Source organism: Rhincodon typus, chromosome 27 (genome assembly GCF_021869965.1).
Source record: "Rhincodon typus isolate 14 chromosome 27, sRhiTyp1.1, whole genome shotgun sequence".
NCBI lineage: Eukaryota > Metazoa > Chordata > Chondrichthyes > Orectolobiformes > Rhincodontidae > Rhincodon > Rhincodon typus.
In genome coordinates this window covers 23,617,349-23,643,460 of record NC_063358.1, presented here as the reverse complement: position 1 = coordinate 23,643,460, position 26,112 = coordinate 23,617,349, and the positions used below count along the sequence as shown (strand labels likewise).

Genomic DNA, 26,112 nt, shown 5'->3' with positions numbered 1-26,112 from the left:
TCAAAGACTACTCTTTCTTTAAAGTATATGATGTAAACCTTATAGTGGCATAGTGGTTAGCGCTACTGCCTCATAGTGCCAGGGACCCAGGTTCAATCCCACTCTAGGGCAGCTATCTATGTTGAGTTTGCGCATTCTCCCCATGTCTGTGTGGGTTTTCTCTGGGTGCTCCAGTTTCTACCTACAGTCCAAAGGTGTGCAGGTTAGGCAGATTTGCCATGCTATAGTGCCCAGGATGTTTAGGTTAGGTGGATTAGACATGGAAAAATGCAGAGGTAGGGGAACAGGTCTGGGTGGGATGCTCTTTGGAGGGGTGGTGTGGACTTGTTGGACTGAATGGCCTGTTTCCGCAGTGTAGGGATTCTATGAATAATTGGCATTTGCTTTATAATTTTACCACACTCCATCGAAATCTGTCACTGCATCTTTGAGATTAACAAATTCTTTCTGTGTAAATTGAAAGACTCGAGACCAATGTTAATAAATAACTGATTTATTTTAGATACTCTCCCTTGACAAATTTTGAGCAAAACGTCATTGTTGTTGGAGCTCAACATTGATTTTTTGACTATATTATATATATGCACGCATTTATACACACAGATATATGTTGTAGGAATACATAAAAGTGGACCACATTGCTTTTTATCATATTGCAAATTGCACATCAGAAATTTTGATTAAACACATGATCTCAGTGATAGTATCGGGAAAACATTTACGATTAAATTTGTGCAAATATTTGTTAACAAAAGGCCTATATTGAATAAAATTTGTGATACAGATAGAATTGTTTTTCCTCTCAAGGTGTTTATAATAAGCTTGGTGTTAACTATTTTACAACAGAGCAGCCATGTCTACATGATTTGTACAAATGCTTTAAGCAAGCGAAAAAGAGAAATGTTCCAAGTTTGCAAAGGGTCAGAGCAGCCCATTTCCTCCTGCGTGAAAATGATATGCTGTCTGGAAGAAGGCTGACACAATTGGAGCAACTTAATATTCAACCAGTAATACATTCTGTGTGGGCCATTTTCAGCTCACAGAGCTCTCAAATAAAAATGCACATGATAATATCTTACAAATAAAAACAACAAACTGGTCTGGCATCATCTTTGGAGACAGAAACAGGGTTAGCGTTTTAAGTCCGAACTGACTCTTGCTTTTCTTGGTGACAGTCTTCTTCAGTGGGGGCTTTCGGCCCAGTTTTTCCCGGTGGCCCAGCGTGGTGTCCTCGTCATGGATTGATCGGCTTGCTCCAAAACCAGGAGCCGTTAAATGGACTGTGATGAACTTGTGTGCTAAATTTACTTTTCATTGTTACTTATGAATTTACATATGACTTCTGTCATTAATACAGGCACCATGGTAACGCCACTTATAACACTTTTCATTGGTATTTTTCTTGTAAGAGTACATATGACAATAAATTCTAAACTCAAATTCAAATTCAGAACTCTGGTTTTCTCTCTCCACAGATTGTCAGACCTGCTGAATTTCTCCAGCACTTTCAGTTTTTAATAGATTCCCAGTATCTGCAGAGCTTTGCTTTTATATGATCTTTACCTTAGCAATTAGTCAACCAATACTGTTTCTGTTGTACAGTGCAGACAATTTACAAATTTCACTCTGCATAGTGGATCTCATGAAACATTTGAGATGCAGCAGTATTTCCATATGTTCATTTTAAAATGTAGTGCTATCATTTTTGTCAGAATTTGAGAGTCTGAATATATGTTTTCATTGAAGTAAAGGTGCAATCATTTGAACACAGAGTGCAATTTGTTTGCATGAACTTATCTTAAATTAACTTTATTAGAAGTTTTGCATCAAAACAAAAATGATATTTTGATTTGTTTCAGCTTAAGTAGAGAATATGGACAAAGAAGTACTTCATACACCAGCACATTTTTCTTTAATGTCAATCTATATTTTTAAAAAATTTACTTGGTGGATTTTAACTAATAAAAAGTGCCTCTATAATTCAAACACAAAAGAATATTGATCACAAATATGGTCTTATTAATACAAGTTTTATCTAAATCCAATAATCTAGTTAACAAAGCCAAGTAGAGCTGTTTGGAGCCTGGATTTACAGAAGGGTCTTGCACGCTGGTATCAAACATCAGTCAAAACACATGCCTCCTTGTATAATCCTCCTCTTAATCTCGTTGAGCAATAAACATTTCTCACTAGCATTTCTGCAAATACTTGTTAGTAATTCGTTTATGAAGTCACTTTGTTGTTAAATGTATTCTATGTCAAGCGTAGCAGAAACTAATACCTGTCAGTTTGGGTTAAAATGTGACATGGTAAAATCATATACTATAAGTGAATAATGTAGTAGCATGATATGCTAACTGAATTTTCCTGACTAGAGACAGATCAAACAGGAAAAGAACAAAACTATTTTCTTAGTGTGAGGAAATGACTAATCTCAGTATAGATCAAGTGATGACCATAACATCCATTGTTTTATTGAGTGTGATGGATTACAAAATCAATCCTTTATCACCACATTAAAATAATTTCTGTCTGATCGTATCTTATAAAACATTCTCAGAAACAGTGGGGATTGGGGAGGGGGTAATGTTTGCTGGCAGTTAAAAAAAATGCAAGAAAGGCGCAAAGGAATCTATCCATTCCTCACTGACAAAAACTAAATCAAAAAAGTGCTTACATTTCCAATCTCAAATACCCACTGCTTGAAGATATATTAATACTGTGCTTTGAAGGACATCATCAGTAGAGTTCGGCTTACTATTAAAATCTGATCAGCAAACGGCGTACCTAAAATGATAAATGTAAATGGTATTTTCTGATGGACTTACAGATTTAATTTGTTGTTTTCCAATTTTTTGTCCCACTTGAAATGTTGAGTTTGGTACATCAAATTCTCCGATGCCGCTGCTAGATGACGCCTTGTTTGATGAATTTGAGCAGTTCCTTGCGGTTGTTCAAGATGGTGTCATAACTCTCCTGCAGCCGGCTTTGGTGGTCCATTACTTTCTGCTGAAGATTGCGGATCCAACGCAGCAAGGCCAACCGCCGATACATGATCACTTGGGTTTGATGCTTTTCTTTCTCTTGCTCTTTGAATCTTTGCTTCTCTTGAAGACTCTGAACCGCCTCAAGTATTGAGGGCAGTAGGGAATCTGTGGCCGAAGTTCCTGACACATTTTCGATCTTGGTCGGTGCAGCTCGCTGCCATAGATCGAGATTATCACTGCTCACCATTCCACTGGCCTCCCAGATGCTTCCTTCGATGCTGTCTGGACTTTCAATACTCAGGCAGCTGCTGGAGTAGCCGTTGTCGTCCGAAGGAGAAACAGCAAACTCTTCACAATCCTTAACTGTGCCAGATTTGGTGGCATGGCCCATCTCAGCTCCTTCTGGTGGAACTCGGACATTCTCTACACTGATTGGTCTTCTTCCCAATTCTAAACTTGGAGATCCTTTCACGGGGAAACAACTACTCATCTCTTTCTCCACTTGTAAAACGGGTTCACCTTTTAGGCTGAATGTGGTCCCATCAGAAAGAAGCTGGCCAAGGTTTTCATTTTTGTCATACACCTCTTCCATAATGTTACAATTCTTGTCTGGTTTGACGTCCGTAGCACCAATGGCTTGACTTCTGATTTGATGGTCCAGTGTCCCATTGCAAAACAGAGAGTTTGAAGAAATTTCAAGGACCTTCAACTGCTCGACTGCAAACATTCTGACTGATTTACAAAAGATGAAAAATAATAGTTACAGAAAAAAACAATAGAAATATTACAAAACAAACTTATTTCAGTCTTCGCTAATACTTTATAACATAGCAAACTATTGAAGTAAGACCATAATTCCATAAGAAATATGAACAAATGTAGGTCATTCAGACCCTCAAGCCCACTCTGCCATTCAGTAGGATCATGGCTGATCTGATATTCCTTACTTTCACTTACCTGTCCTTTTCCCGTAACCCTTAATTCCCCTACTGATTGAGAATTGATCTCAGCCTTAAATATTCACAAGGACTCTTTCCCGCAGCTATGTACAGCAAGGTGTTCCAAAGACTCATAACCCTCAGAGAAGAAATTCCTCCTCATCTCAGTCTTAAATTAGTGTCCCTTTTTTCTAAGTCTATGCCCTTGGGCCTTAGGCTCTCCCATGTGAGGAAATATCCTCTCAGCGTTCACGCTGTCAAGCCCCGCAAGAATTCTCTATGTTTCAATGAGATTACCTGTCATTCTTCAAAATTCCAATAAGTAGAGTCCTAACCTGTTTAGCCTTTGCTTGTGAGATAATCCCTCCATACTGGGAATTATCCAAGTGAACCTTCTCTGAACTGCTTCTGATGAAATGATATCTTTCCTTAAATAAGGGGACCAAAACTGCACACAGCATTCCTGATGTAGTCCCACCAGCACCTTGTACAGTTGCAGTAAAACTTCCCTACACTTATACTCCAACCTGCTTGAAATAAGAGTCAACATTCCATTAGCCTCTGATTATCTGCTGCACTCGGTGTGCTAGCTTTCAGTGTTTCATGCACAAGTACCCTCAAGTCCCTTTGTGCTTCAGCTTTCTGCAGATTTTCTCCATTTAACTGTTATTCTATTCTTTTATTCTCCCTTCCAAAATGAATAACTTCACATTTGCCCACATTATACTCCATTTGCCAACCTGTTGCCCACTTACTTAACCTATCAATATCTCACTGAATACTGTTTGTATTCCTTTCACAACCTGCCTTTCCACCTATTTTTGCATCATCATTTTGGCTAGATTATACTCACTCCCCTCCTCCAAGTCAGTAATAGACATTGTAAACAGATGTAGTTCCAGCACTGATCCCTGTGGAATCCCTGTGGTCATGGGTAGCCAAACTGAAAAAGAAACCCCTATCCCTGCTCACTGTTTCCTGCCCATGAGCTAATTCTCTATCCACACCAATGTACTACCTCTAACACTGTGGGCTCTTGGCTTATGACTTAACTTTTGTGAGGTACTTTGACAAATGCCTTCTGGAAGTCCAAATATAACACATCTACTATTTACCCTCTATCCACTCTGGTTCAGAATTCCTCAAAAAACTCTAATAAACTAGTCAGAAATGAATTCCCTTTCATGTTTGATTAAATTATGATTTTCCAAATATTCTGCCATTGCCTCCTTAATAATTGATTCCAATGCTTTTCCAACAATAGATGTTAGACTAATTGGCCTACATTTATCCACTTTTTGCCTCCCTCCCTTTTTGAAATTGGGGTGTCACATTAGTAGTTTGCCAATTCTCTGGTACTTCCCCAGAATTTAGGAAATTTTGGAAAATTATATCCAATTCATCCATTATCTCTACAGCTCCCTATTTTATGATACTAGGACGCAAACCATCAGGATTAGGGATCTTATCTGACTTCAGCCCCATTAGTTGGTCTAATACGACTTCTCTAGTGAGGTACTTAATTCCTCCCCCATATTCTTTAGCGTTAATGGAATGTTCAAGACTGTAAAGACTGATGCAAAATATCTACGTGACTCCTCTGCCATTACCTTGTTCCCCAAAACCAGATTGATTTTCTATGTGGCCTTATGTTCACTGTGACCGCTCTCTTCCTTTTTATATTTTTTTAAAAAAACTGTTACTGTCAGTTTTTATATTCTTCCCTAGTTTGCCTCATAGTTTATTTTCTCTATTTTTTATTATCTTTTTAATCCTCCTTTGCTGAATTCTGAATTTATCCTTGTCTTCAGGGCTATTGCTGACTTTGGCCTCCTTATATGCTTTCTCTTTCAACTTAATACTCTCCTTAACTTCCTTAGTTAGCCATAACTGGTTTATCCCTCTCTTAGAGTCTTTCCTCCTTACTGGGATGTTAAAAGATTGTTGATTTAACAAAGAGGAACTAAAAAAGAGTAACATTTGAATGGCATATAGCGTGACCATAAAATGTTCCAAAGCACTTTTCAACCAATGAAATATCTTTGTATTTTGTTTACTATTACAATATAGAGGATCATGATGTTCGAGTTTTATATTTTCACTTGAGAGTTGGGTCACCTTAATAGTTACCAGAAACTCATTGCTATCCATGACGTATTCTATTTAAACCACATACTTGTGAACAAATAAATGTTTCAAAATCGCAGAGGCAAAATGAACTATCCAGTTTCTAATGTAATTGAGTGTGGCATACTGAAGCAAATAACCTTTATTTTGTAATGTCTTAGCGGGGAACCAATGTCCAAATGATAACAACAATTTTTGGCAGACCCTGGATGACCCTGTCATGGTTTCTTGATCCACAAACTACACCAACTGGATAAAGTAATTAAATTTTAGATGAAGATTTGGCAAGGGATAAGAAAAAGGATAGAATGCAGCAGGTAAACGTTAGAGGAGGGTTGGGGAGGGGTGGCTAAGGGGCTGCAGGGTGGGATGCACCGATGTTCAATGCTAAGACCCTCAGTAGACAGACTGTGGCATAGCCAAAGTGCTATTCAGTTTATGTCTGACTTTCTTTGACTGTTTTGGCTGCTTTCACAATTTGGATTCAGATCTAAGCACAATTGGACAAATTAACAACCAATTTAAACTGAGAAGTGCAGCTAACCTGAGAAAGTACCCAGGAATTACAAAATTAATCACACCAATGCCAATCACAATTTAAAATGAAGCAGCTTAAAGTGCTACATAACAGAGAAACGGGCGATTAAAAAAAAACTTGATATAAAATGTTGAAATTGTAAAATGAAGTTGCAGAAAGATCTAGGCTAGACAATTAAACATTCAATCTGTCAAGCATTATGAATCAATGAGCAACAGTGCAAAAAGAATGATAGATGAATAAAAAATGAGCAAGGTAGAAGAGCCAAAAATCAAAAGAAAATCATACTGAAATTGTATAATGCTCTGATCAAATCACATTGTTTCCAATTATGGTAACTCAAACTTATTCCCTGGGGGATAGTCAGAAATGAAATATCAGGGAATCAAGTTTTTAAGAAAGATGGAGAAATTTAGATTTTTCAGCCATTAATAATGGTAACTGAGAAGTTCTCTTACATTGCTATAAAGTGGTAAATATACATAGAAAGAGCAAATGCAGAACACAACTTGAAAACAAGCTCCAACAGTAGGACACAAGTTCAAACTGGTACAGTGCAAATTAAAGACTGATGTTAGAAGATTTGTTATTGACATAAATAATAGTTGACACCACACTACAGACTTCCAGGTAGATATTTGGGTTTACCCAAGTAACACATGTTGAGTGGGCTGTGGGGGTGAGGGGTGGGGAAGGGAAGAGGGGAGGCATGAGAATAGAAGGAAGCACTGAAAGGTCATTTTGGACAGGTAAACCAACAAAGCCTGGACTTGAATTGTGATCACAGCACCTATAAAATACATAAAAATCCTTTCAGCCTTCTTCTCAAGTTATAACCAATATTGAAAACACATCCTTTAAAAATAATGACTATATCTTTGCAATCTTCTTTGATCAATGCCCTTCTGAACAAAAAAAAGAACTGCAGATGGTGGAAATGAGAAACAAAAACAGAAATTGCTGGAAGAACTCAGCAGATTTGGCAGCATCTGTGAAGAGAAAGCAGATTTAACGTTTTGGGTCCAGTGACCCTTCTTCAGAACAGACTTGCTGAGTTTTTCCAGCAATTTCTGTTTTTGTTTCTAATGTCCTTGTGAAGGTTGGCTGTCAGAAATTCACACTATATTCCAAATATGGTCTTGAATTATTCCAAATTAAAACACACCTCTATTGGCCTTTTAGCATGTGTTCAAAACTCATCTCAGCACTTGATTAATCTCAACAGTGTCACAATGACTAGTCATTTTTACTATAAATGGTCATTAATTACATTCAAATGTTCCTATATTGTGAACAACGTCCATTTACTATGTAGATTTCAAACTTGTTGCGATTGACATTATATACAATAAATTCCATTTAGAATTCTAAACCTGCGTATTCAATTTGTCTCAATCTCATTGAATTCCAATCATTTTCCAGTGATGGTCACCTGATTGCAGTTCGATGTCATCAGCAAATTTATGAGTGTTATTGGAAGTGCCCTCTAACATATTATTAGCTGGGTAATCTGAAAGGAAGTGATAGCCGACTGTTCTAGCACTCCTAGCTAAGTGCTCCAAGTGCCTTCTGCCTATTGTAAGGGCAATCGTCAATTCAGCCAATTCATTTCTAATTTATTCCATGCGCATTGATAAAATCCTCAAATTAACCTTAGAAAATCCATGTACACTCTCTTAATGGCCTCATCTTTTAATTTAATTATCTCAGAGAAAGGAAAAGTCAGACTTCAAACGTTGTGTTTTAAATGAATACTGATCCCATCCTCTTAATATATTGGAGGTTTTCCATATTACTCCTTTTGACTAACTGGACTTTAATTTCTTGATTTTCATGGCTATCCTTTTAGAATGAGTTTGCTAGCTCCATCTGTGCCCCAGTCAAGTTATATCTGGACAAGAGTACTAATTTCTAACTTTTATTTTATCTTGTTCTAAATAGATAGAGTCTAAAATGGAATTATTGTTAGATACAAAAAAGGAAGACAGATATGAGAAATAGAAACATTTTTAAATAAAGCTACTTTAGTTCTGGGCAGTACACTGAAAACATTAGTGGGCGTGGGATTTTGTCAAATGGACATGCAATTTCTGTAAAAGTGTCATAATAAGCAGCAGGTTCTTTTCATAGTATAACACTACTAACCATTACTTCATTGGGTAAATCTAACAGTCCATGTTTGCTTGCTTTGCTGTTTCAAAACTAATTGCAATACATAAATGAAGTTCCCCAAGAAAAACATTCAATTGTTTCAGTCTTCAGTTTTGGTCAAGCTCCATGCCACGTCTGATTCACATTTCTAGATGAAAACTCTTCTTTTGAAAGATTGACTGCGTACCAACATCAAAGATGTGGTTGATTTGTCCAAAAGGACCTGCTACCTTATGGGCAGCTGTAAAAGAGAAACTTTCGGAAAAGGAGTATATTTAGTTCTTTGTGAGATGGTTTAATTTTCTCAGAAAAGAGAACTCAGCAAACTATCGGTCATTTATTTGTAAGTATACTTAGATTTCATTTAGAATGTGTCAGTGTATAGATATTCTGTTTAATGTCTTAGATGAGTACAACATCCCAAGACAAGAGTCTAAGGAAAATAGGTCAGTTCTCTTGGTATACCGGTCAACATTTACTATTAACAACTGCACAATAAACAAATTCCTAGGTCATTCATCTTGTATATTGTTTTGGGACCATGCTACGTAAAAAAGTGGATGCTGTGTTTCCTTAGATTATAAAAGGTACTACATTTATTTTGTTTTATTGAAGCAGTTCAAGATGTCCTGAGTTTATGAAAGGCAGTGCATCAATACAAGCTCTTTCTTTAGGTTTGATTACTGTTTAGCCTCTGCGCAATGTAACGATGCAACCCATTCTCCCAAAGTGGTAGGCGACAATGTGTGGTTCACATGATTACCATACTCAGGGGTCTTTTTTGTTGGACTTCGCTGCTTTGAATCAAAATCAGGAGGAGAATAAAGTTCAGAGTTCAGCTCCTAATGAATTCTACCCATAAAAGTAAAAACAAGTGAGTTATACAAGTAAAGGCATTGGAAAAGATTGCAGTTAATAAGACTTTCAAAAATAATAAACAGCTCATTCAGTTAGAGAATTTATTATGAAATAGAACTCCCATTATTTTTAAGTGTCATGAAATATTTTAATTGGTGTCATTTAATTCCTTGTACAAGCATTGCCAGCACACACCTGCACACAATGATGACCAAATTATTGCCTGAAGATATGACCTGTCTTTCAGGTAATTCAACCCACTGGTTTCAGCTCTCAGGGTAGTATAGAATGAGCTTTCACTCATCCATCAACTGATGTATTTTCTGCTTCTAACAGACAAAGGAAAATACAGTTAAAAAATGTTAAATAAGATCCATTGAGTACAACATGACATTAGGCTCCTTGTGGCCTGCTGTACCATGTAAGGGTGCTTGTTTTACTTAAGGCCTAGTGAGACCCCATAGTAATAGGATGTGTCTGACTACTTCAGCAGGCATCAGCACACACTGCTTTTTGGAAGCCAATTCAACCTTTAGATAAAATTAATATATCACTTGCAGAAACCAACAACAGTTGCGACAAGTTGGCCAAGGCTAAATGAAATATCACACATTTTTGAGATAATGAACAAACATCTTTTGTTGTTCACAGGATATGTGAGCAGTTCAATGGTCAATTATTTTTTATTTCTTGCTAGGTGAGCATCCAATTGGAGGACAAGAAAATAGAAGATATAAAATAGTTGTGTCTGAATACAAAGCACAAGGCAATTACAATTCTTATGCTGATATTTGAATATTTCCAGGACACAGACAGAATTGGGACATTTAACTTGGGGCATGTCTGTGGTTTCAAAAGAAACAGTTTTACATAGAAGAAGAACAGATTAGGAGGCAGATTTTGGAAAGGTGCAGAAATAATAGGGTTGCTGTTATGGGTGACTTCAACTTCCCTAATATCGACTGGAACCTCCTAAGTGCAAATAGTCTGGATGCAGCAGATTTTGTCAGGTATGTCCAGGAAGGATTTCTGACTCAATATGTAGATAGGCAGACTAGAGGGGAGGCCATATTGGATTTGGTGCTTGGCAGCGAACGAGGCCAGGTGTCAGATCTCTCGATGGGAGAGCATTTCGGTGATAGTGATCACAACTCCCTGACCTTTAATATAGTCATGGAGAGGGATAGGAACAGACAGTATGGGAAAGTATTTAATTGGGGCAGGGGGAATTACAATGCTATTAGGCAGAAACTGCACAGCATAAATTGGGAACAGATGTTCTCAGGGAAATGCACAACAGAAATGCGGAGGTTGTCTAGGGAGCACTTGCTGTGAGTGCTGGATAGGTTTGTCCCACTGAGGCAAGGAAGGGATGGTAAGGTGAGGGAACCTTGGATTACAAGACATGTGGAACATCTAGTCAAGAGGAAGTTATTCCCTTGTTCAAGAAAGGGAATAGGGATAATCCTGGGAATTACCGACCAGTCAGTTTTACTTCTGTGGTGGGCAAATTATTGGAGAGAATTCTGAGATAGTATTTATGATTATTTTGAAAAGCATAGTTTGATTAGAAATAGTCAGCATGGCTTTGTGAGGGGCAGGTCATGCTTCACAAGCCTTATTGAATTCTTTGAGGATGTGACAAAACACATTGATGAAGGTAGAGCAGTGGATGTGGTGTATAAGGATTTTAGCAAGGCATTTGATAAGGTTCCCCATGGTAGGCTCATTCAGAAAGTAAGGAGGCATGAGATTCAGGAAAATTTGGCTGTCTGGATACAAAACTGGCTGTCCAATAGAAGACAGAGGGTGGTAGTAAATGGAAAGTATTCAGCCTGGAGCTCAGTGACCAGTGGCGTTCCACAGGGATCTGTTTTGGGACCTCTGCTCTTTGGGATCTTTATAAATGACTTGGATGAGGAAGTGAAAGGGTGGGTTAGGAAGTTTGCCAATGACACGAAGGTTGGTGGAGTTGTGGATAGTGTTCATGGCTGTTGTATGGGACATTGACAGGACGCAGAGCTGGGCAAAGAAGTGACAGATGGAATTCAACCCAGAAAAGTATGAAGTGATTCATTTTGGAAGGTCGAATTTGAATGCAGAATACAGGGATAATGGCAGGATTCTTGGCAGCGTGGAGGAATAGAGGAATCTCAGGGTCCACGTCCATAGATCCCTCAAAATTGCTACTCAAGTTGATAGGTTTGTTAAGGTGCATGGTGTGTTGGCTTTCATTGGCAGGGGGATTGAGTTTAAGAGCTGCGAGATTATGCTGCAGCTCTATAAAACCCTGGTGAGACCACACTTGGAATATTGTGTTCAGTTCTGGTCGCTTCATTATAGGAAGGATGTGGAAGCTTTAGAGAGGGTGCAGAGGAGATTTGCCAGGATGCTGCCTGGACTGGAGGGCAGGTCTTATGAGGAAAGGTTGAGGGAGCTAGGGCTTTTCTCATTTGAACGAAGAAGGATGAGAGGTGACTTGATAGAGGCATAGATAGAGTGGATAGCCATAGACTTTTTCCCAGGTGGAAATGACTATTATGAGGGGGCATAATTTTAAGGTGATTGGAGGAAGGGAGAGGGGAGATGTCAGAGGTAGGCTCTTTGCACAGAGAGTGGTGGGTGTGTGGAATGCGCTGCCGGCAGTGGTAGTGGAGTCAGATATATTAGGGACATTTAAGCAACTCTTGGATAGGCACATGGATGATAGTAAAATGTAGGGTATGCAGGGTAGTTTGATCTTAGAGTAGGATAATAGGTTGGCACAACATCGTGGGCCGAAGGGCCTGTACTGTACCTTTCTGTTCTATGTTCTAAGTTAATGCAAATATCAGCTTTTTAATCAATACTTTTTATATTTTTAATAATTCTCTGAAACAGCCATTCACAGTGAAGGAGCATTACTAAATTACTTATTTCTGTACTGTTAGTCTTTAAGTAGGTCAGAACCATTCAATATTTTATTTGTCTTCACTTCTATTAATTTGTTTAATCAACGCCCTACTGTAGTTTAGATTGAAATGGCTGGCAATCACTTTGAGATGACTTTTGTCACATTTTCCTCTATGCAAAAAATAGGCTAAATGTGCATTATTCATTGATGTCTATAACCCGTAAATAACTTGGTTGATGTTTGAAAGTTTACAATGGACAATGTCATGTAAAGTTGCTTTCACTGCAGGTTGTAATAGATCTTATCACGAAGAGGTACGCTGTGATACCTTTGACCCAGAGGAAAGGTCCATAAATATGCTCAAGAGACAGCTTGTTTGGCAACATAGCACAGACAATGTGGCCTCTGTCTTAGCTACTGTGAAATCTTGGAAGGAAGTTCCTTAGTTCATGAAAGAGCAACAAGGTAAGGCAACAACATTGTAAAGCAACACTACAGGATTGATATGGAAATTAAAGAAAGTTGGAGTTGCCAAGGCAGCTGATTTTCTTGCAATTCATCACTGCCTAGGGTAGTTTGTGTTATGAATGGTGCACTCCCCATGACCCCTGAGTCCCTGCCAACCTCTATAACCTGCACTATAAGATATGGTCACTGCACCCAGGCTCTGTGCCAGAAACTCCATGCAGCTGACTAATACCAGAAATGATTTGGAGTCGAATACTGAAACTTTTCATTTCTTTTAACAGATTTAAATTGGGCACATTTAATTTCTCTCAATGACCTTTGAGAAAGCTTTACGGAGATATTAAAAAACTTCCTTTTTTGTCCCACTTGCTATTTTCAGAAATACTCCTCAAAATCGTACTACAAACTGTTTTCATAAATATTACATAAATATTAATGCATAAACTAAAATATTGCTCCAGGTCTTTTCAACTATGCTTTCGGAATTGTGACACTGTGAAATTCAGAGCTGAACACTATCCTTCCAGAGAAAAATACAGAGGATCACAGCATTAAAATAAATGATATGAAATAAATTTCTCTGGTTTGATTAACCACATTTTCACTTACTATCTTTTGGCATCAAATAAGCTGTTGTAAAATGAGGAAATACTGAGATAAATGTGATTGGTCAACATCACCACAAAACATCATTAAAACTATTTTTATTGTGAACATTTTATGAAATACCTAAGCAGAGAAGTGACTAACAGCTCAATAAATTGACTGTAGTATTAATTGCCTGAAAAATCTTACCAATTTTTTTCACACCAGTGACTGATTTGTAGTGTGCAGAACTGGAAAGGCAGGCAATACAATGGGAAATAGAAACATGTCATGCTATGTACCAGCATGTTGCTGTGCATACTGCTGTGCATCCTTCTCCAACTCGAGTAACATGAACGTTGAGGTTTTCTAGTGTCTTTTTGTTCAGTCAAGCATTTTTTTTTTAATAACTTAAGTGAGGGAATCCTCGACAGCTTTAACACAAGATCTTTCCATGCTGTGATCCTTTCATTCCAATGGGGTAGTTGTAACTAGAAAATGGTTGGATAATTTATTTAACTGTTGAAATGCAAACATGGAACAGTATAACCATTTCAATTACTTCACATTCCATTTCAATTTCAGGAAGAATAGAATGGCATTTCTTGAGAGCACGTTCATTTCTTCTGACACTTTTTGTTTCAAGAATCTAAAGGAGAGTTTAAATATTGGGTGTAGTATTGAAATCTTTGGAATGTGAAGGCAAAATTTCTCACCATATTTGGCATTATGAATACCTCAATAAAAGACACATTTTTGTTGTTACTTGAATTAAATTTCATTAGAAATAGAGGTTTAGTTAGATCTTACTACTTACTCAACACATTGTTTTTTTGACTTCCTACTTTGACTGCATTTTCTGTCTCTTTTTGAATCACAGGAAAACAATTTGTCATTTACAAGTTGCAAATTGCACTCAGATTGCTTCAAGTTTTACATTGGGAGTAATGGGTGTTTTATGACTGTATAGTGCAGAAACCTACCTAGGTCAATCTGGGATTTACTTCACAAAAAGAAGATAATTTGGCCTAACAAATCACCACGGCAATGCTTCTACCAGTCAGAATCTATTTCCAACTAGTCAGCATACATTTCTCATACAGTATAAGATTTTGCTTTCTGTTTGCTTTTGTAATTCTTGCAATTGTCCTGATGAGTGCAAGATGAAAAGCTTTGACAAAAATGTCTTGTTTTAGCAATGCTCAAATCTGAACTCCAAGTGACTAAATGGATACATATTTTTCTGTTGAATCTTGACATATATTTTCAATCTATCTCTCAAGCACTCTAGACATAATTTCACAATGGTTATAGAAAATAAAACTGTGGCAGGGCTTACTACTAATTATTGATGTCAGAATCTGTGACTGAAATCTAGTATCGGGGTTTGTGATTAAATATCATAGAAAATAGGATACTGTCATATTAGTATAGAAGCTGCTAGCTTTGTTGTTAACTGTAAAGCCATTAGTTTGCTAGTTCTGGTCCTAAGACTATGGTATACCATCACCTATATACTATGTAGCAAACCTTAGATGTTGCCCAGACAGATCAAGCTGCTTCTTTGTTCAATTATCATATACTTGTTTACTAAAAATGTCTCCAAGCATAAAGGTCTGCGCTTATTAAGGTGAGAAATGAGATATCTGGGAAATGGAATTCTTGCACCAATAGCAGCACTGTGCAGATCCATTATAATCACCAGTTGCGGCTTTTTAAAAACTAGATTTATTAAATATTTGTTCCAGTCCACATTTTAATATATTACATATAAAGTATGATAATAAAAAAAAAACTCACCCTGGTTTTAATTTATTTTTCTGAAGTTTAAGCAGTCAGCAGGTTGTATTGTACCTAAAGAGAGAAAGGACTGTAAGTAAATTATGCCTCATAAATGTCATCTCATGGGAAAACGTCTGTTCTGTGGTTGTGATTATCAATACTTAATACACAGTGTGTCATTAAATATTTTCAAGAGATTTCAATGTCGGAAAATAAATTAAAACAAAGCTCAATGGAGACTAATCCCACTGAGCTCCATGAGAAAATACGATTAGCTAGAAAGAAATTAAGGTTATCTTGTTTCTTTAAAAAAAAGTTACATGAACAAGACTTGGTGGTTATGGCTTACTTGAAAGATCATACACAGACTGTATCCTATTACAGTCAGAGTCATACAGCACAGAAACAGACCCTTCGGTCCAACCAATCCATGCTGACCATGTTCCCAAACTAATCTCACCTGCCTGCGCTTGGCTCATTTCCCTTCAAACCTTTCATGTACTTATCCAAATATCTTTTAAAACGTTGTAAGTATTCCTGCATCCACTATTTTCTCTGGCAGCTCATTCCACACACAAACCACTCTGTGTGAAAAGGTTGCCCCGCATGTCCTTTTTAAATTTTTCTCTCTCACCTTAAAAATACACCCCTAGTTTTGAACTCTCCTACCTTAGTAAAAAGACCCTTGTCATTTGCCTTATCTATGTCCCTCATGATTTTATAAATCTCAATAAAATCACCCCTCAACCTCCTATGCTCCAGTGAAAAAAGTCCCAGCATTTCCAGTCTGTTCTTTTTAAAATCTCAAACTCTCCGTTCCTGCAACATCCTAGTAAATCTTTTCTGAACCCTCTCCAGTTTAATAATATCCTCCCAAAAACAGGGTGAACAGAACTGCAAACAGTATTTCAGAGGGGCCTCACCAATGGCCTGTGCAACCTCAATATGATGTCCCAACTCCTGTACCAAAGGTCTAAGCAATGAAGGCAAACATGCCAAATGCCTTCTTAACCAACCTGTGATGCAAATTTGAAAGAATTATGTACCTGAACCACTACTGTTCTACAACACTACCCAGGATGCTACCATTAATTGTATAAGTTCTGTCCTTGTTTGTATTACCAAAATGCAATACCTCACATTTATCCAAATTAAACTCTATCCGCCATTCTTCAGCCCACTGACCCAATTGATCAAGATCTCTTTGTAATATTAGATAATCTTCTTCACCGTCCACTATATTACCAATTGTGTTGTAATTTGCAAATTTACTAACCATACCTCCTAAATTCTCACCCAAAACAAAAGTGGACCCAGTATTGATCCCCATGGAATGCCACAAGCCTCCAGCCCGAAAAACACCCCTCCACCACCACCCTCTGTCTCCTGCCATAATATAACATATAATACCATATTGGCTAAGGTACTGAAGGGCAAGTGACATCCACAATCTATTCATACAAACATTAGCATAGTTAATGGAAACCAATGCAAATAGAACAGGACCAATACTCCATTATTCTAACCTTTTCATAATCTCCTTAATTACGCGCTAGATATTCAATATCTGTGGTAAGTGCTGAACTGTTGGACAGCGACATTCTCAAACACTGATTAGCATCTTTACATTGTCAATGAATGCTGCATTTTGAAGGGTAGGTGTGCTTTAAAATGATCCCTTAGCATAAAGTGAAATGGAGAACATTCTGAAAAGGGAGATGGGACAGGTTTTGATAAACACAAGCTTAGAAACAAGCCTCTGTGATGTGGTGGCCATGAGAGTAGAAACTCAGACTGAAACCCATAGAAATATCAGTCTTAATGCATTTTGAGAGGCACAGGCAAAGAAGATGCTGTTGAAGAGTAAAAACCCAAGCAGGATGCTTGTGATTTTATTTTTACTGATTTGACGGAGGGAAACAGAACAGACAAATCTATTGGAGATGTAAGTATTGTCAATTTATAGTAAGAGCCAATCTGATTTGCTAGTATCCTTTAGGGAAAGAAATCTGCCATCCTTACCTGGTCTGACCTATATGTGACTCCAGAACCACAATATATGATTGACGCTTGGTTTCCATCGGCTACACTAAAGATTGTACGAACAGATTGTGTATGTTACCTGCCTTTCAGTACCTTATCCAATAGGAAACAATCTGTATGACCTTTCATAAGAGCCATAACCACCAAGTCTTTTTATTTAATAATCAAGATGATGGTGGAGTAGCAGGACTGAGCCTGGGGCTCATCCACTTCCATCTGCTTTCTTTCTTCTTTTTACTTTTGCTCTTTTTTTTTCATTTTCTTTTCTTTAAAGCCTGGAGATGGTGGGTGAAAGGAGGTCTCCGGTGGCAGCAGTAGCAATGGCAGGACAAGCCAGACATGGCTAACCCCAGCCTGGGGTTTCCCAGCGAGCAAGGAGCAGGTAGTGTTCAGGCAGAGCCCATCTACTCTAAGCTGGCCACATTCTTTTCCTCTCTGTCCTTTTCATCTTTCTTTTCTTCATGTTGCTGACATCACAGGAAGGCCAGAGTGGAGTCAGCGGTGACTCCAGGCTTCATAGCCTCAATATATGGACTCCTGGAATGGTGGCCCACATCAATTGCAGCGATGACAGAGCAGAGACTTCTGGCTGCAGTAGGCCCAGAGCATGGATTCTTGGCAGCGGTGGCAGGTCAGCGACATGATGGTGTTGGTGCCCAGAGTGGGGACCCCTGGCTGTGTAGGCCCAGAGCGGTGAGTTTACAAGTGTCCTAGAGCTGTGTTTGGGACCGGGCCGATGAAGATGAACTCTATTTTAGTGCTTCTTTTATTCTTCTTATTCACCTGGTGCCACTTGTGGCAACAGAACACTTTTCACTATATCTCCCTAGATACATATGACAATAAATAAATAGTTCTTCACCACCCTCCAAAATGGCCCAGCAATTCATTCAGTTCAAGGAAAATAAGAGATGGACAACAAATGCTGGCATTGCCATTGACTCACACATCACATGAAAGGATAAAGGTAAAAGAAAACCTTATATACAATTCTGCCCAACTATTATTTCTACTTTTGTCTAAATTCATTTCACTCAAGCTCTCCAAATAATACAATAACCTCATTCCAATTATCAATCTAATGAACTTCTGTTGCATTAACTCTTAAATATGCTTATCCTTCCTTAGGGGAGGAGAACATAACTTCACATGGTGATTCTAGGTGCAGCAAGGAAGGAGGTATGGCTGGATCTATTGTGAAGAATGAGGTGGAGAAGCTGGTGTTGTTCTCCTTAAAGGAGAGAGGTCGAGAGCAGGTTTACAGAGACATCCTAAATCATGACAGATCTAAAGAAAGCAGATAGAGAGAAACCATTCCGATTGGTGAACAAGTCAACAACTAAAGGACTCCAGTATAATGTGAATGGTATAAACATCAATGGTGACAAGGAATAGTTTTTCACACAGCTGGTGATTTGGATCTACAATGCACTGCCCGAGAGTGTGACAGCACCAGATTCACCAGGGGCTTTCTAAAGAGAATTGGATAAGCACCTGAAGAGAAAGACTCTGGAGGGCTAAGAGGAAAGGGTGAGGGACTGGGACTGGCTGAACTGCTCTCTCAGAGATTGCAAATGGTCACAATGGACCAAATGCCTCCATATGTGCTACAATCTTACTCGGTTTTATTTGTCTCTGATAGGTGTGATGTGCAGCAAGACCTTTCGACAGTTTACTGCAAGGAAATTGCAGTATTAGACTAAAATACCAAGTGTTTCCCTAATTGTTTGCTGTACCTGCATATTAATTTGCTTTGATTGACATCCAAGGACCCCAACCCCCTCCCCCTCCAAATGTAAATAATTTAGAAAGTCTTTAATCTTCTAAAAAGTATTCGGCCAGATTATGGCACTGACTTTGAAAGGATTCTTGTTGATAGACTTATGTGATCTCTCTGACAAGAATTTGACCTCTATTGTTGTATAGTGATACAGCAATAGATTGGAAAATTCTGCCCTGAAATTTCCCAATATGGGAGTGGAATAATGTTTTACAAGCTGTCCAAGCAACTAATCACAAAGCATTTCCATAGGCATCCAAAACGGAAACAGAAAAATGTGAAAGAAAATGACTTGTGACTTTTTTTTAAAACCAGTCCAAATTAAAGATTGGGGTGAAGCTATAAAACAAAACATTCTGAAAACTTTCACTAATAATTAAACAGTAATCAAAATTCCATAATTATAAAACTATATTTTCATGACCAATTTGTCACATTCTTTTTTTATAAAGTTTCTAATGGCAGTAAAGGAACATTGAAATTTTCACCAATTTCAGTGGTTTGATCTGAAGAGGACCATATTGTAGTTGATGACAGAGCAGTGATAGCGCATATCTTCAGGATTAATACTGTCACAATATGCTGGCTTTAAGAGGTGTATTTTGTTGTGGTTTTTTTTAATGAAGAAAGATTGAGACAGAGATACCTAGTGGTCTGCTCAAAGTCACTAGAGTAAACAGCTTGAGAGGCTTGTTTTTTTTTAAAAGATTGGAACAATAGAAGCAGCCTGAATGGGTGGGCTCAAGATCCCACAGAACCAGGATTTTTAGTTTTAGCTTTCTGCAGTTGCTGGGATCTTTAAGATGGATGTGGAAGATCTTATTCCTCTCTCTGTTACAGCCAAAAGCTGGGGTTCTCTTCCTGCTGATAGGATTGCACGCAGTCCGATCTATTTTACCGAATTTGTCTTTGCCAATGGTGTATTTACGAGATGTTACTACATTAGAACATTAGTAACAGTTAATATATGTATTATTTTGTTGAATATTTGATAGAATTACAGTTAAGCCCATTCGTTTTGTTGTGTCTGTAATTTAACTGTAGTGCAAAAATAAAGTATATTTTCCTTAAGGTTGAGTAGTTTGACCAATTGAATTGCATCTGCAATGCAACACCCTACAATTATCTTTAAAATAAGAAAACATTACAGTATAGGCTATCTCCTTGACATGTTTTGAGGGGGTTTGGTCTGGTCCATAACACTATGCAACTCTGTGCAAGTGATATAACCTGAAATTGCTCTCGGTTCAGGCAGGAAAGTGGCTTGTGAACACTGACAGCTTACCATTTAACCTTTGACAAAATCCAACCCAAACCTCTTTTCCATTCTTCTAACTAAAATGGATAACTTCACACTTCCCCACATTAAACTCCAATATTTTGATCCAATCATCTAACCAGTCTTCACCCCAGGTAGCTGGCCTTTAGTTCTCTGCTTTCTTGAATAGGAGTATAGCATTCACTAACCTACTAATTCAGGGACAATTCTAGAGTCTAAGCCGTTCTGTAAGATCAAAATCAATGCAAACATTATCTCTCAGCACCTCTTTTAGAACATTTGGCAGTCACATCCTCGGGGCTTTTGTGCTTTCCATCCCATGTTTTTCCAGTTCTTTCCTTTTCCAAATAATAATCATTGAAGTACTTCACTCTTATTTAACCCGGTTCCTAAAAAATTTTGTCCTTTGCCATCAAGACAGATCAAACGTCATTACGTCTTTACCATTTTCATATTCCCCATTATAATTTCTCCAGTTTCAGCCTCTAAGGGAACCATGTTCACTTTCAGTAGTCCCCTCCTCTTGTAAAAGCTCTTACAATGTGTTTGCTAGTTTGTTCGCATCATTCCCCCCCATTTATTAATTGCTTGGGCATTGATGATTTTTAAAATGCTGTCAATTTCCTGGCTTATTGACAACATTGTGAGTTTATTATTTTAATCAAACATGGTCCTTAATGTCGCTTGTTAGCCATGGCAGTATTGATGAGGTTTTTATTTCCTCAAGGAAATGCTCATTTATTGGAAACTCTCGATTATATCTTAAATGTTTGTCAAAACTGTATAGGCCATCAATATCTGCTTATCTCAACCAGCATACCAGCAATTCTCTGTAATTTGCCTAAATCTAATGATCCTAATTTCAGACATAACCACATCACTTATCCAACTCAACATCGAATGCAATGAATATCATTTCATTACACAATACTTGACCTGCCTGAGAGTTTGCATGGACTGTGTTCCAATGAGAGATCACAAACCTCAAATGTGAAACATGTTTCTCTCTCCATAGATGCTGAGCATTTACAGCATCCTCTGTTTTTACAGCACAGACAATTACTGCATTCTCTTAAATTTACCAAGTTGAGGTGGTGGACTAATCAAGTGTTTAAGGTCATGAACTGATTTATTTGGGCAAATAGAGAAAAACTACTTTCTGCAAGTAGGAAGCCAAAGGAGCATAATATTAAACTTTGAGCCAGGCTGCCAGGATTGAAGTCAGAAATCAGTACCTCAGATGAAGTGTGATGAAAATTTGGAAATCTGCTCCTCCCTTCCCTCTGGAAAGCACTTGAGGCTAGGCCAATTGAAAACTTTCAAAATAGATCAATTTTTGTTAGGTAAATTTATTAAATAATACAAAAATCAAGGCAAATACAGATAAAATGTCATGATCTAACCGAAGGGTGGCACGGTGGCTCAGTAGTTAGCATTGCGGCCTCACAGCACCGGGGACCTGGGTTCGATTCCACCCTCGGGCGACTGTCTGTGTGGAGTTGCACATTCTCCCCATGTCTACGTGGGTTTTCTCCAGGTGCTCTGGTTTCCTCCCACAGTCCAAAGATGTGCAGGCTAGGTGGATTGACCATGCTAAATTGCCTGTAGAGTTCAGGGATGTGTAGATTAGGTGGGTTATAGGGGGATGGGTCTGGGTGGGAAGCTCCAAGGGTTGGTGTGGACTTGTTGGGCCTGTGGGGATTCTATGATGATTTCTATGAATGGTGGAGAAGGCTCAAGAGGCTGGATGAACTACTCTAATCCTTTATCCCCTTGTCATCACAAAGAAATTGTGATGATTCAAATTCAGGTCATAGAAGAATCACAGAATCCCTACAGTAGGGAAGCAGTCCATTTAGCCCATCAAGCCCACAACAACCCGCTGAAGAACATCCCATCCAGTCCCACACCACTATCCTATCCCTGTAACCCTGCATTTTCCATGACTAATCCACCTAGCCTGCATAATTCTGGACACTATGGGAAATTTAGCACAGCCAATCCACCTAACCTGCACATCTTTGGACTGTGGGAGGTAACCAGAGCACCCAGTGGAAACCCACGCAGTCACAGGGAGAATGTGCAAACTCCACACAGTTGCCCAAGGGTGTGATTGAACCGAGGTCCCTGGTGCTATGAGGCAGCAGGGCTAACCACTGAGCCACTGTGCCACCCATGATGTGAAATTCTGGTTATTGAAAACTTTCCAGTCACTCCCAACAATAGAATCAGAAATCCAATAATAGGATGCTGCTGACAAGCCAGCATTCAAGCTGGTAGCTCCAGAGATGAATTTATATATCTTTGTCATATAGCACACCAACCAGAGTGGAGTGAGGCCATTTTAGAGCAGGTAAGCCTGCAGTGACAGCTGCAAAATAGTCTCACCAACATCCCAGTGTGTGCGCACCAACAGAGATGTTTAACACAGGTGAAATTTATTTTTCCTTCATTCATTCAAGGGATGAGGGTGTCATTTCTTAGGCAGCATTTATTGCCCATCCCTAATTGCCTAGAGGGCAGTTGAGAGTCAACCACATTACTGTGGGTCTGGAGTCACATGTAGGCCTGACCAGGTAAGGATGGCAGTTTCCTTCCCTAAAGGACATTAGTGAACCAGATGGGCTGTTCCCGACAATCAGTAATGGTTATCATTAGATTCTTAATTCCAGAATTCAAATTCCGCCATCTGCTGTGGTGGGATTCTAACCCAGAATGTTATCTTAGTCTCTGGATTAATGGTTCAGCGATAATACCACAAGGCCATTGCCTCCTGTTTTATTGCCTTTTATCAGATCACTTTTTTACTGTTTAAAGTTAAAATGTCTAATGGTGGAAAGCGAAGCAAGGAACACATCATTCTGTGCCAATATGGAGGTCAAGACACTACCAATGCTGTATGAGGCTAACAAAACTGTCAGGGTGGCCTCTAGCATTTTGGGGTACGGATCAAGAAGGTGGATAAAATATTCCAATGAGAAATAAAGGAAGATTTTCCCTCACTGGAGCCACAAAGGCCGTGGAGATGCTCTGCGATTTCCCACTGTGGACGAAAAACAAGGGAAAAAGTGGTTGACTGCAATAACAACATGGCAGGATCCCCTGAAGTCAGCACACTATGCAGAAAAAGATTACTGAGTTTTTCCACAGCTGACTCCCAATGTTTTTTGAACCTTTTACTGTACAAGATATGGCCAGTGTAAGGCGTGATCAAATTGAAAAATAAAGGCATTATGGTTTTTTCATTTTTATTTGTGCAGAGCACATTTATAGGCAAATTAGGGCACCCTCAGCTACCTTGAAGTTTTGAATAACATGAATTCGAGGACAGAGCCCCTGCATTTTGATTTATCAATTTTACCCTACATCCTGCAACTCCCTGAGTGTGGCCAGTGTTGCAGGCTACCAAACATGTACATTGGTGTGATCTGATGAAAAGCATTACCGCCACCATGATTGGCAATGCAGTACCATACAACTGGAGGTGGGAGTGGGGGCTAAAAAAGGTATAAACACATTGTTTTGCGGTCCTGTCATATCAAGGCTACCAAAGACAGGAAAAGGAAGGTGCAGGTGTCTGCTTGGACCGTGCGTCAAAATAGAAAATGGTCAATGGTCGGACTGGCTAAAGAGATAGGCCACTGTCTTGGCACAAAACTAGATGTCTGAGCACCCAAAATTGCACCCTCTACCCCAGCCACCAAGCCACTTTCCATTCCTTCCCCCCACCCCTCCCCCAAATAAATGCCCCTTCTCTATCACAATGCCATTTCTTCACTTTATTATTTTTTTGGAACATACTTTACACTCTCCTTACGTGACCTGGATTTCTGCTCCTCTGCTATCCAATGAACTCCACCACTACCTTCTACCAACCTCAACCCCTCCTCTAATACCTTCTGCCTTTAAACGTAATCACTGTGATAGCTCTCCCCTCCCTCCCTGTAACATTTACCCACTCAGGATAACAGTGTAACCCCTTCCCCCGCATGGAACACTTTCTCTCATTCCCCTCCCTGCTCCCAGAGTCCCCACTCCTTCTGCCAAATGCTCCGTTCTCCCACAAGTTGCCCAGCCACTGTATTAGATTTAAACAACTCCATTAGTAATGTCCGCACGGAGCTGAGGACCCTCTCAGTCTTCCCAGAAGGAACAGTGTTTTCCATCATTTAAGCACTAAAGATGTCTTTTTTTCGAAAATAATAGAGACAGGAATATAAAATCCCCAAATCCGGCCTTCCAGTCCCGGAATCATATCTGCTCGGGTGTAAACACTTTCTATCTGTGATATTAAATCAGAGACCTGGATTTTTACCGCAATAATAAATGGTTTCTCCCTGCAGACTAAACGCTCCCCATCAGCATAACCCCGGCAGCCCCTTTCTAAACCCACGTTACTATTAGAGGATTGATATTCCTGCGGTTTTTACAAATAACATGACTGACTTACCATACCAGGAAAGATGTGTTGCTGTTTATTACTCAGATCGGTCCGCAGCTTTGATCAATTCCAAGGCAGCGGAAATACATCACATCCCAACCTCACCCAGTGCCAGAGCAAAATGCATTAGGTGCTCCACAGCGCCAGCATCCGCTAAATACCAGCACCATTCATCTGTCTAACACCCCTCTCCAAAGGAGCTGGGGGTGGGGAGGATGGTGGGAGTGGGAAGAATGTCACCAGCCTCGTTAGGATTGTCCTGGAATTAAAACATTATCTCCGGACCCGGTTGCAAGTTAACCCAGGATGAAAAAAAATACCATAGTGACATTTTCTTCAACATGTTTTAGAGATTTACTGGTTGTAAACTGTAAGAGCCTGTAACATACCCGAATTAAAAAGACGCATTGGTCAATTCAGCAGATGGGCAGAGACGTGGCAAATTGATTTCAGCACAGCCAGGTGAGATCACCAAATTTGGATCAAAATGGATAGATCGCAGTAAATTTAAATTGCAAGGAGCTAAAAACAGTGACTTAGCTGCCCTTTGAAATGGCCTAGCAAACTGCTCAGTTTAAGGGCAGTTATAGTTGGGCAATAAATGGGAGCAACACATGTGCGACAAGAACAAAGAAAGGTCCAATGAAGGAATCGTATATACGTATATCGTATATACATTGCTAAAATGGTTTGGTCAAGTGTGGGAAGACAATGGAGTGGTGGTACCATCACTGGATTAGTAATCCTGAACCCCACACTAACATTTTGAGGACATGTTCAAATCCATCATAGCAGATGATAAAATTTGAACAAAGAGCAATACAGTACAGGAACAGGCCCTTTGCATCCCCCCTCACCGCCATCCCCCAAGCCTGTGCCAACACATGATGCCTTTCTAAACTAAAAACCTTTTGTCTCTATGTGGTCCATATACCTCTATTCCCTGCCTATTCATGTATCTGTGAAGATACCTCTCAAATGTTTCTATTGTATTTGCACTCACTACCACATCTGGCAGTCCATTCCAGACACTTATCACCCTCTGGGTAAAAAAAAAACTTGCCTCTCACATTGCCTTTAAACTTACCCCCTTTTACCTAAACCTATGTCCCCTAGTAACCGACATTTCTACCCTGGGAAAAAGACTGACTATCCATTCTATCGTCTCTCATAATTTTATAAACTTCTTTCAGGTTGCCCCTCATCCTTGATGTTCAAGTGAAAACGAAGCAAGTTTGTCTG

At 39.0% G+C, this 26,112-nt stretch overlaps 1 protein-coding gene across 3 annotated transcripts; it reads right to left on the bottom strand.

The window, feature by feature from the left end:
- Positions 1 to 477: 477 nt before the first annotated feature.
- On the bottom strand, positions 478 to 24,984 carry LOC109936023 (UPF0500 protein C1orf216 homolog). 3 transcript variants are annotated; one of them, XM_048613168.1, is made up of 4 exons: positions 24,880 to 24,984; positions 15,346 to 15,399; positions 9,795 to 9,928; positions 478 to 3,719 (listed from the first exon to the last, which is right to left on the bottom strand). In XM_048613168.1, the coding sequence occupies exons 3-4, from the start codon at positions 9,901 to 9,903 to the stop codon at positions 2,908 to 2,910; spliced, it is 921 nt and encodes a 306-aa protein (XP_048469125.1). In that variant the 5' UTR covers positions 9,904 to 9,928; positions 15,346 to 15,399; positions 24,880 to 24,984; the 3' UTR covers positions 478 to 2,907. The 3 variants fall into 3 exon arrangements, with proteins under 3 accessions (XP_048469125.1, XP_048469126.1, XP_048469128.1); XM_048613169.1 differs by lacking the exon at positions 9,795 to 9,928; XM_048613171.1 differs by lacking the exon at positions 9,795 to 9,928 and having other exon boundaries at positions 478 to 3,715.
- Between the last annotated feature and the right edge of the window lie 1,128 nt (positions 24,985 to 26,112).